The sequence below is a fragment of the Acomys russatus genome, chromosome 28, assembly GCF_903995435.1.
Source record: "Acomys russatus chromosome 28, mAcoRus1.1, whole genome shotgun sequence".
Classification (NCBI taxonomy): Eukaryota; Metazoa; Chordata; class Mammalia; order Rodentia; family Muridae; genus Acomys; species Acomys russatus.
The window spans coordinates 25,836,153-25,848,286 of NC_067164.1; the positions used below are offsets into that span (position 1 = coordinate 25,836,153).

Below are 12,134 nucleotides of genomic sequence, written 5' to 3' on the forward strand. Positions count from 1 at the left end.
GAATCTCCCAGAAGAACTGCTCCAAAGAATGCTTTGATGTCCTGACTGCTGCTCCTGGTTCTGGCTGCTGCTCTGGGTTCTGGTGGCTGTGGCTGCAGTCACCTTTGCTTAACTGCTGGTTTGCTGTTTAATGGGTCTGCTGGAATCGCTCCAGGGGAATCGCTCCAAGGAACTGAGTCTAAAAAGGTCTACTTTTCCTGTTCCCCTTAACCTCTTTTCTCTCCTATCTAGGGTAGGTGGGTTGGAAGGGAGGCATAAGCATTAAAGAACTACAAATAAAGTGGGTTTGAAGACGTTCAAAGCCCACACAAGCCAGTAAATAGCATTCTTCCATGTCCTCTGCTTCAGTTCCTGCCTGGAGGTTCCTGCCTTTTCTCAATTCAGTGATGGACTATTTGTTACCCAGAAGTGTAAGATGACATAAACTTTTTCCTCCCCAAGTTGCCTTTGATCATGGTGTTTTATCACAACAATAGAAATCCCAACTAATCCACCCCTTAAGGGTCTATGACTTCCATAGTCACAGGGTTTTGATGGGCTCACAGCATCAGACGTGAATTCCTTCCTGTGGAGTGGACTTTAAAACTAACCAGAAAGGAGTCGGTTACCCCCATAACAAGCTTGTCACTATTGCCCCACTGTATACACCTTGCCTGCTCAGTCATTGATCTAACACACTATCTTAGTTGTTTTTCTGTTGTTGTGATAAAACGCATGACCAAGGCAACTTACAGGAAAAAAAAAGTATATTTTTAGGTTATAGTTCCATAATTTTAGGTGGTCGTTCCTGAATGGCACGAGAAGCACTGCAGAATGTGGCAGATACGGTGGCTGGCCCAGGGGCTGAACTGCGAGCACAGACAGAGAGAACAAACTGGAAGTAAGGGAGGCTTTTACCATCTCAAAGCCTGCCCACAGGAATACACTTCCTCCAACAAGGCCCCACAACCTCAGCCTCCCCAGGCAGCACCACGAGTGGGGAAGCAAGGGTTCGAATACTCTGAGAGACATTCTTCTTTAAAGTGCTACCAACTCTGAGTCCACAGGTCAGAGAGACCTTTGTTAATTCTTCTGTGTTATCCTACATAGCACCTTCTACCCTATGAAGGTTGCCCAGCTGGGAAGAAGCTTCTAGATCAATTCTAGCCAGAACTTCCTCTTTCCCATTCAACATAGAACTCCAGAATAGAACAGTCTGGTGCTACCTACATTCAAGGTGACTCTTCTGTCTTCAGCTAAACCTTTCTGGAAAGGTGATAGACACACTCGGATGCATGTTTCCATGGTAACGCTAAACCAAGGAGATGATTTAGGTAATCACCAACCCAACTAAGAGACCCTTTGTGATGGTTAGTGTTGATTGTCAACTTGACAACAGTCTAGAATCCTCTAGGAGATGGACCTTGAGCATGCTTGTGGTTGTTTTAGAGAAAGTTCCATAAGCTACTGGGAAGATGTGTATTCTGCTGTGTTTAGATGGAATGTGCTGTAAATGTCTGTTAAGTCCATTTGATCAATGTCATTTAATTCAGCTATTGTAAGAATGTAATGTTAGGCTGGGTGGTGGCAGCACATGCCTTTAATCCCAGCACTCAGGGGGCAGAGGCAGATCCAGACTGGTTTACAGAGCTAGTTCCAGGACAGCCAGGGATACACAAAGAAAGAAACCCTGTCTCAACACTGCCCCCACATGCATGCACACACACACACACACACACACACACACACACGCACATGCACACGCGTGCACACACACATATGCACAAGTATAATGTTAGAATCTAGCTGCTGTTCATAATACCTTACAGCTGCCCCTCCCTTCCGCAGATATCAACAGGCACCCCACTGAGGACATTGCCTCTTGTTCTAGATTGGATTGAGCTTGTCAGGTTTGTGTTAACTATGGCGGCAAGAGTCTTCTACCCGTGAGAGCATCCCATCAGTCTATGGGTGACTTCTCTGTCTTTTCTCACTAGTTTTGCTTTATAGATGCCTTTGTCAGACAACAGAACAGCAACACCTGCTTTCTTGTGTCCTAGGTCCATTACTTGGGATACCTTTAAAAGTCTCTAATCTAACTTTGTATTTATATGTGTATGTGGGTGGATGTGCACACGCGCGTGTGCATGTGTGCATGCTTGTCATGCCATATGTGTGGAGGCAGTTCTCTGCTTCCACCGTGCCGGTCCTAGGGAGCAAACTGAGGTTAGCAGGAGGAGCATCAACCCCCTGAGCTACCTCACTGTTCCCTGAGATCCTTTTATCTGTTGTTTCACCCTAAGGCAGTGCCTGTCTTTTGTGGCGGCAACAGATGGATGGCTCCAGGTTTTTGATCCAAGCGACTAGCTTATGCTTTTGTTTAGGGTGGAACTGAGACTGATAACGTTCAGTTATTATTGAAAGGTGTGTGTTGATTCCTGCCATTTTGTTCAACTTGTGACTCCCCCTCCCCCCACCTTGCTTAAATGTTACTCTCGTGTGTTTTATCTTTTCCTGGAGAGTGTAGACTGATTTCCCTCCTCTTCAGCCTGAAGGATTATATTACACACCTTCTGTAGACCTGGCTCAGCACTCATAAATTCCTTCAATCTATTTCTACCATGGGAAATTTTAACTGTTTCCTTGAGTTATGGCAGATAGTTTTGCTGGGTGCAGTAGTCTGGGGTGGCAGGTGTTATCTCCCACAACTTGAAGTCCATCACTGAGATCCTCTGGCTGTTACCTTTTGAGGTGAATGAATAACGGTGTTTATCCTGGTGGGCCTGCCATTATGTGTGAATGGGTTTTTTTTCCCCCTCTGGCAGCTCTCAATATGATGTGTGGGGCTCAGAGCCTATATTCAGGTCTCTCCTTTCCTGCTTCCTCTTCCCCACAGCTGGTGGCACCTCTCAGCCCGGAGTTTTATCTTCAGCATCTGACCTGGTTGGTTCTAGCACAGCTGGATTCTTCTTTCTGGAAGTCTTGTCTCCACCCAGAACCTGGATTACTTGTAGGAGAATTTGAGTTCTGTTAGGCTGTGCTGGTGCTGCTCAGAGGCTCAGAGCCTCTCAGCAACGCACTGTAAACTACCGCCTGCTGTTCCCGAGCCTGCAAGGCAGAGGGTCTTGGGGAGGGTGGGAAAGGTTGTAAACTTTGCGTATCAAAATACCTTTGTCCTAGTTCAGTCAGGTGCTGAATTATGAGGCTTTCCTGTCTGCAAACGCTTGTGACTGAGTTGGCTCCTTCAGCTTAGACTGGCCTCCAACCTCTCATTTTGGCCTCTTGCCCAGAGCTGGGAGGAGACAAAGCCTGGCTCTGGACAGAGATTGGCTCATCTTTCCACACCCTAACCAAGAAGGAAAACATTCCAGAAAAAAGGTGGAGATCTCCTGGGATTCATTGTATGCTAGGCTCGGGCACACAGGAAACACCCTGACTGGAAGTGGAAGCTCTTGTCTACAGCTGGGGTGGGCTCTAAGGAGCCAGCTGCCTCTGGAGGTCAGTAGTTTTCCAGTTGCTATGCCGCTTCCCTGTGCTTCAGTCTGGGCAGGTGTAGACTGTGAACAGTTCCCATCCATCTGGCTCTTTCCTTCCTGTTGCCTCTGCCTCTCCCCTGCATAGGCCTGGCTGTCCCCTTTTCTTTGCCACATTCTAGTCCTCTAAGTCACTATCCCTGTCCAGTGACCCTGAAGATCCACCTGTTTCTCCTGAGATTCTCAGAATCTTACCCTCTGCCCTGCAGGATGCTACAGTTGAGCCTGTCCTGCTTGGGACTAGGGCCCGTAGCTGCATCTCCATGGAAACTTCTGCTGCTAGTTGGGGCCCTCTTGTTCTTGGCTCGATTTCTGACTTGGATCTATGCCTTGTATGACAAAAGCTGCCGCCTCCGCTGTTTCCCTCAGGCCCCTTTCCGGCACTGGCTTTGGGGTCACTTCGACTTGGTGAGTATGGAAACTGGTAGGTCTGGTGTGTTGGGGTGAATGTGTTCTGGTTCTTAGGAATCTGGGAGTCGTGAGAGGGTTGGGGGCCCCAGACCAGTAGAGAGGAGGGGAGGCTGCTGGCATTGCTCTCTTTTCTCACACACCCAGGCTTGCCTCTTTGCTTTACACCATGTTCTGAAGCCTTTCTTTCTTCTTTTCCTTGTCCCCAGCCAACTTTGGATCACGTTCTTGTGGGAACTGATGGCCTGAGGCCTCCTCTGTCCTTTGCTCAGCCCTGTTCTGTTTTGTGTTGTAGTTAGAGGTCCCCAGGGCAGGTTGCTTAGAGCAGCATCCCTTCCCCTGTGTGCGCGTCCCTTCCCCTGTGTGCGTGTCCCTTCCCCTGTGTGCTGTCCTCACTTTCTGTTGTTGGCTTTAAAAGTTTCTAATAGAATATACGGGGTATGTCCCTTTTCCTCCCCATCTCTGTTGGCCTCAGGCCAGTGCCTGAACCTCCGTGCGGTACCTCTTCCCTTGTGGGAATCAGCTGTGATCCTGCTATTTCCACACTCAGGGACACTGACAGCAGAAGATGTCATCTCTCCTCTCCGATTCTTTAGGCTCTGTCCTTTCTTTCTTTTTTAAAATATATTTTATTAATTTATTCATATTACATCTCAATTCTTATCCCATTCCTTGTATCCTCCCATTTTCCCCTTACTCCCCTCCCCTATGACTGTGACTGAGGGGGAGCTCCTCCCCCTGTATATGCATGGCCCATGAATGTGTTCACTTATCAGGAAAGTGGGACAGAGGGGAGGACATCCTATTGGGACTCTAAGTAAGAGAAGCATGGGAGAATGGGGAAATAGAAGGATCCAGAGGGTCCTAGAAACCTACAAGAAGAACATTATGATGGGTGGATCTGGGCCCAGGGGGCCTGCTCAAACTATGGCACCAGCCAAGGACAATACATGCAGTAAACTTAGAACCCCTACCCAGATCTAGCCAATGGACAGGACATTCTTCACAGTTGAGTGGAGAGTGGGGACTGACTTTCACACATACTCTGGTGCCCCATTTTTGACCACGTCCCCTGGATGGGGAGGCCTGGTGGCACTCAGGGAAGAACAGCAGGCTACCAAGAAGAGACTTGATACCCTATGAGCTCTGTCCTTTCGTATCTAGTGCTCCATCCTCAAATGTGTCAAAGGACTCCACTGTCTGAGGAAGGCCAAACTTGAGCACTCTGGTTTTCTCTGTGGCGAAACCTTGAGATAAAACACTAAATGTCCCGTGCTCCTAATGATGGGGTCCTATTACTAGCCCAGCCACATTTTCCTGTTTTTCTGGAGGGCACCACTGTGGCCTCTGGTTCCATAACGGCCACACTTCCTGGGAAAGGTTCCTTACTCTCGTAGCCAGTGACTTCCTGTTTCCAGAGCCACACTTAGCATTTCGTTGTCACCTGTGAGGGCACCACCTCCACCCATGGCGTTGATTCATGTGCTGCTACCTCTCACCACAGCGTCTTTTCTTCCAGCTTCCCTGTCTTTGTCTTCTGTCCTTCCGCATCTCCTCAGGACTCTTCCTTCCTATCCCTTGTCTAGGAGCTTCCTTCTAGTCTCTCTGTATTAGCATGGGTTTTCCAGCTGAATAGAACCAGGTACAACATATAGTTGTCACTAGAACGATACGCAGCCAATAGGCTGGGAGATTCAGTCGTGGATATCTGTATGTTGGGGAGCCCGAGGACCCAGGAGCTGCTCAGACCATGAACTGGGATGCCTCAGAAGCTCCGACCTGGTGCTGAAGGCCTGGAAGATCCATGGAGAGTTTCTGATCTCCTGTCAGAAGCCTGATTCTTATGAACAAGAGAGACACTCCCTGTCAGGAAGTGAAGGCCCAGGGGCCAAGCAGCAGGTTTGATCTCAGACTTCTTTACATCTGGGCACCTATCAGAAGGCAATGCCCACTCTCAGGGAGGGTCTTTCCAGGAAATTCCCTCACAGACTTAGGCAGAGCACTATCTCTGAGTTAATTCCAGATCTTGCCAAGTTTCAAGTGAAGACTCAGCGGAAACCCACACATTGTCAATACGACATCAAATTACATCTCTTGTGTCATGATTAATAACCAAATGAAGATCATAATGTTCCAACCCTGCCTATCATGTATCCCACTTACAAAGGAATATATATCCCTCAGAGTAGATGGCAAAGTCACGAGAATTGCCTCACCATGGATGCTATTTCAACCAATGTTATCTTACATGGTAAAGGAATCGGAGAAAAAAAGAAAACCCAAATATCAGTGTATTTGTGCACAAGCGTGTCCTTAACAAACAGAACAGGAACCTTCATGATGAGTTACAACAGTTATTTCTGTGACTGACCATATGGTCATGGCTGGTATCCATAACCACTTTCCACCACTACCCACTCTCTGTTTCCTCTACCCTCTGCAAACATCTCATGAGGTCTTGGCTCTTTATCTGGAGGGATGACTCATACCTTCATACCTGAGGAACTGTTATCATTTTGCCTGGATTGCATTGTTGGAGTTTCCCCGCTGACCTTAACCAGAGATCATGGTAACAAGAAACGCCTTAACAGACCTCCTGCACTCTACGTGGATGCAGCGTTTAGTCTCAACCCCACAGAGGAGTGAAAATGGAGCACTCACCTTTGGCTTAAATCAGACAATGGAGTCCTCTGACATATACTCTTCTATTGTGGAGAATCAGCCCACTTTCCCTCTAGTAGTCTGAATCAGTTCCCCTGTTGATAGGGGAAGGCTTAGTTTCTGGGTCAATGGAGTCCTTATCTTATCTCGTGGCAGTAGTGCCTCCCATGTGGAAGCATGCCTTGTAACCTCTTGCTTGATTCCCGAACTATAAATCCTGGTTAAAGGAGAAACAGTGCCATGTATTGTACTCAGAGCCTATATAGCCTTCTGGAAAACTTGTCCAGCTGTTCAAATTATTTCTATTTCCTATGTCACTATAAGTAGCTGTCCCCTTAAAAGGCCATTCCACTCTTCTTTCAAGTCACCCAAAATTATGTGGGATACCATGATGATGGGTAAAGAATTCTGAAAATGAGTAGATGGGAGTTTTGGCAGAAGCATTACATGCAGGAAAGGCAAATTCATAATCAAAGCACTTATTTATCCCAGTAAGGAGCAAAGCAAGGTCCATTCCATGATGGAAGCGGTATAAGGCAGTCAACTAGCTGGCTGGTCACTGGCTGGTCACTGGCTGGTCTCCCCAGGGAATGGTATCATATTGAAGGCTCAATGTTGGTTTCTGCTGCTGGCAGATCTGACAGTCAATGGCAGCTATGATCAGATCATTCTTGGGGAGTGGAAGCCTGTGTTGTTGATCCCATGAATAACTTCCATTCTGCCACCTTGGCCACCTTGGTCGTGGACAGGGATAGCTGGGAGAAGATGATAATTACTGTACACCCCCCATGCATCCTATCTACTGATTACTGAAGTCCACCTCTGCTGAGATCACCTATGGCTGAGTGGTTACACAGGACACAAGTAGCTCCATAGCCTTCAGGCATTTGGAGAGATCAGCTACATTCCTTTTCCAAAATTGTCTTTCCAATTCTTAACCTGTTAAGAACCTGCCATTGGCCTGTGAAGCAGTATATAATCACATGTTTGACCATCTTCTTTTCCAAGCCAAAACATGACTGTACACACTTGTGAAGATTTTCCTTCACTAGTGTCTTTCAGAGTTGTCACAGAAAAGCTGCAATGCTGCAACTGTCCCCTTTTTGGGTGGTGTGTGTATAGCATGTGGAAACATTTGCAAATGCCTAGTCTTCTGTTCAACAGATCATAGGGTACACTTCATGAGGCTGGGCATGCATGCTCAGGAACAGAAGGTATTGTAACAGGAAGAGGAACCATAGGCAATTTTTTTTGTATCTTCTTCAGTAAATTACTGTGCTTTTATTATCTGTATAGGCTTGGTTACACACACACACCCCAGACCATTTTTTAAAAAAATTTCCCCTTTTTTCAAGACCGGGTTTCTCTGTGTAGCCTTGGCTGTCCTGGACTCACCTTGTAGACAGGCTGGCCTCAAACTTGCAGAAATCTACCTGCCTCTTCCTCCCAAGTGCTGGGATTACAGTGTATGCCACCCTGCCTGGCTAACCTCTTCTTATATGAACCAGAAAGCAGAAATTCTTTAGGAGTGTAATGCACTTTCTTATTATGGACCTCATTTCTGGGGCCTGCTGAAACTCGAGTCTATTGGGGAGGGTGGACCCCATTTGGCATCAGCGTTGTCTTGCTTGGCATCTCCTTCAGCGAAGGCCATTCTTGGTTTCACAGACAACACAGGATTAAGTTCTTCAGACAAGGGTGGAGAGGCAAATAGCTCATGGAGTACGATTGGGGATACATTTGCTATTAAATGCGGAGAGACATCTTCCTCAGGTAAAACAAATCTATCAGATCTGAGTTTTCCGTGCTCTCAGGCCTTTGGCCATTGGCATCTTTTTTTTTTTTTTTTCTGAGGATTTATTTATTTATTTTTTATTTATTTATTTTTTTATTAATTTATTCTTGTTACATCTCAATGTTTATCCCATCCCTTGTATCCTCCCATTCCTCCCCCCCCCATTTTCCCATTATTCCCCTCCCCTATGACTGTTCCGGAGGGGGATTACGTCCCCCTATATATTCTCATAGGGTATCAAGTCTCTTCTTGGGGCCATTGGCATCTTAAGTTACAGGATCCCACCCTTTAGCAAACAGTGCCCTCACTTATTGTGGACGCACTCTGAGGCTTGGACCTGAATTTGCATTTTGAGTCATTCAGTTTTACGTCAAGGGCTTTCAGCATCTTCACACCTGTAGATGCTCAAGATAAGATTCTCCCTTAGAACCATTGAGATGTAATATGAATAAATTAATTAAAAAAAAGATTCTTCCTTAGGGCCAGGTGGCAGATGATCATGTCTGTAATTCCAGCACTCAGCGTGACTAAAAGCAACATTAGGAAGGGTTTGGTTTCACTCAAAGTTCCAGGGGGGAGGGTATATTGATACAGTCTATAATAGTGGGGAGGCATGGTAGGAGGATGGGGAACAGAAAGCTCACATTGTATCTTTTATATTTAAAAATAAGATAATGATAGATACAAGGTACCAGATATTATGTTATATGAGGTTTATTAAATGAGCATGGGAGGGGGAGAAGGAAAGGGGGTGAGGTACCGCAGAGAGAGACAGAGTCAGGAAGAGTAAGAAGAGAGAGGAAGAGGAAGAGGGGTAAGAGACGGGGGGGGGGGGGGGGGGGGGCAGTAGAGAGAGAGGAGGGTGGCCACATGGATGGTTTATCCTTTTATATGGCCCTGGGTAGGACCATGCTCCCTCCTGTGGCAGGTAAGCAATGACATCATCAGCAGGCAGACTGAAGCAGAATCCTTCAGCCAGGCTCCACCTCCTAAAGGTTCCAAGACTTCCCCCAAGCAGCACCAGCACCCGCGATCAAGTGTTAAGTGTTCCGTTAAACGGGCTCACGTGGGACATTTCTCATTCAAGGCACCACAGCAACATTAAGTTTAGTCACGTTGCGGAGTCAGTGCCAGCGCCCATCAACCCACTAGACAAAATTACCCTTACACTTCTCTTTCTTTAGAACCATCCCTGGCACCACACTTTGCATTAGTCAAGGTTCTCTACAGGAACAGACTCAGTACAAAGTATTTATATTGTGGACGGAACTTACTAGGACGAATCTGGCAGGAGCTGGGTAGGCCAACAGTGGTTGTGCACCAGACAGGCTGAGAGCTGGGAGCTGCACAGTCACAGAGATGGATGCCTCAGCAGTCTCCACCGGAAGTTGAAAGCGGCTGCAGCCCGACGTTAATAAAGGATAGACACACTGACCGAGAAGGCAGTTGAGTAATTTTTTTTTTTTTTTTTTTTTTCTCTTTGGACCGTTTTGTATCTTGGGCACTTGCCGGAAAGTGTGTCCCTCTCTGAGGGAGAATTTTCTCTCAGTTAATTCTTCCTGGGAACAAACACACCTACAGACTCCCCCAGGGACACACCTTAGTTAATTCAGACCCACCAAACTGGAACTCTCCTGAGCACAACTAGCTTAGATTCCCTTCCGGGTTCACAGTCTGAAGACCCTGCCGTTTGGGTTTTCCTTGACAGTCATTTGGAAAACCTTGGCCTTAGGTGATCTCGACAAGCTGTGTTTTTTGATTTCTTGGTCATAGTGATGATGGGCTGATCGGTGTCATATAAATTTCTATCCTTCCATCCGCAACGTTCCACTTCTGGACTAACCCTCCAGCCCGATTATTCCACTATAGATTCGTGGACAGAGAGTCACCTCATCTGTTGCCCGCCTCTCTGCTTGCTCCTCCTTCCCATCAGCCTTGATTTCCAGGCTCTTGAATCCTGGTCCCATTGCATCTTTCTCTTTCTAGCTCTCTGCTGTTCTGTCTCTACCATCCTCCCAAGCATCTCCTTTTGTCGTTCTAGGATGACGCCTTGACTGGTCTTCCCCGATATCCGTGTTGCCCCTCTGTGTTCACTTTTAGGTCCTCCTTTGCCTGAACTTTCCACACTGGATCTGCTGCTCCCCTCTCTTTCCCAGGGCTTCTTTCTTACATGGGGGGATCCAGCACCTAAGCTGGCCACCAGTTCCCTCCTGAGGGGATTCTAATCCTCACGTCTTTTCTAAGATGGGGGGGCGGGGGGAGACCAAGACTATAGGTGTTCCAAGCATCGCATCCTTTTCTTCAAAGCTGCAGATGAACTTTGCAAGTTGTGGGGTAAAATGAGCTGAATTCACTCTGGGTTTAGAGGAGTGGTAAGGAGAGAAAGGGGCAGGTGTCAGAAGAATCAGATGCAGGGACTCTGATAATGATACACAGAAAGGCACGCACAGGGAGAGGACAGAGGAAGAGAGGGAAAGCAGGGGACGTAAGGAGAGAGGATGATAAACACCCAGAGACAGAAACAAGATGGGTCAGATAATTGGTGGTGAAATATATACACCCATACATTTAGTTATATCTAATATATTTTACCTTTATCATTTATGTATTATGAACCCCTGCCATTTACCTATTATGTATCGCATCTATAAAACATTTGTGTATCCATATGTATCCACTAACCTATCTATCTATTTATCTATCTATCCATCCATAAAACAGAGTTTGGAGAGATTGCTCAGTAGTTGAGAGCACTTGCTGCTCTTGCAAAGAGCCTGGCTTCAGTATCTACTGTGAGGCAACTGACAACTACCTGGAACCACATTTCCAGGGGATCCAACACCTTCTGGTCTCCATGGGCATTTACATAAAATATGCAGTGTCACACATATACGAACAATAAATCGATACATCTTTAAAAACAGAGCAGAGATAGGGGGTAGTGTTCAGAGGGAGAAAGACAGAGAGAAGCACGCAAGTAGAGACTTGGGTATTAAAAAAAATATGTTCACAGTTTAGTCCAGGTTGATTCAGCATGAGACATTTATGAGTGCGCCAACGGGAGGAGCGAGACTGGTGTGGGATTTGATTGGCAAGAGAGTGGGAGCCCCTGAGGGTACCCTGCCTTCTCCATCTCCAGGTCCAGAACAGCGAGAAAAACCTGCACTGGTTGACTGGAACAAGCCACCTCTTCAAGGATGTCCATGTCTTTTGGATTGTGTCCCACCCTATCCTGAGGATCATCCACCCCAAGTTCATTGCCCCTGTGCTCCAGGCCCCAGGTATTTCCCCAAAGAATCTCAATTACTAGACTGTTCTTTTCCTCTTCTCCCAGCCCTCCCTACTCCATCCACAGGCTAAGTTGAGCAGGGGAGGATGAAAACATGTCTAAGAGAAGCCACGGCCCTGCCACTAACCTGGGTGACCCTGGACAAGGTTTTGGGTTTCTCTAGATACTGAGGTCTGTTCAATTTGTGAGTGATAGAAATTCAACTCAGTGTGGTCTTAGCAAAGGAAAAATCTACTGGCTGGTCATGTAGCTCTGGGGTGGAGTTCTTGTCTGTCACATTCAAGACCTTAGGCACTGAAGAAAAAGAAAAAGAAAAAGAAATCTTCTGGCAGAAAAATCCAGGGAGAGTGTTTGTTCTTCAAGGACAGCTGGATTCAGATCTCAATGACGCTGCAGGAGTGACTCTCTCGTATTTCCCTTCCTCTGAGATGTTTCACTCTCATGTGGGGAAAGATGAGCCCTAATAACT

At 46.7% G+C, this 12,134-nt stretch overlaps 1 protein-coding gene across 2 annotated transcripts in view; it reads left to right on the forward strand.

Annotated features, from left to right (window-relative positions):
* Positions 1 to 3,575: 3,575 nt before the first annotated feature.
* Positions 3,576 to 12,134, forward strand: part of LOC127211016 (cytochrome P450 4F5) — a 38,700-nt gene continuing 30,141 nt past the window's right edge. The window contains exons 1-2 of one of the 2 annotated variants that reach the window (XM_051170842.1): positions 3,576 to 3,920; positions 11,516 to 11,657. In XM_051170842.1, coding sequence (XP_051026799.1) covers positions 3,723 to 3,920; positions 11,516 to 11,657 — 340 coding nt within the window. In that variant the 5' untranslated portion in view covers positions 3,576 to 3,722. The remainder of the gene's footprint in view (positions 3,921 to 11,515; positions 11,658 to 12,134) is intronic. The other variant, XM_051170843.1, reaches the window with a different exon arrangement.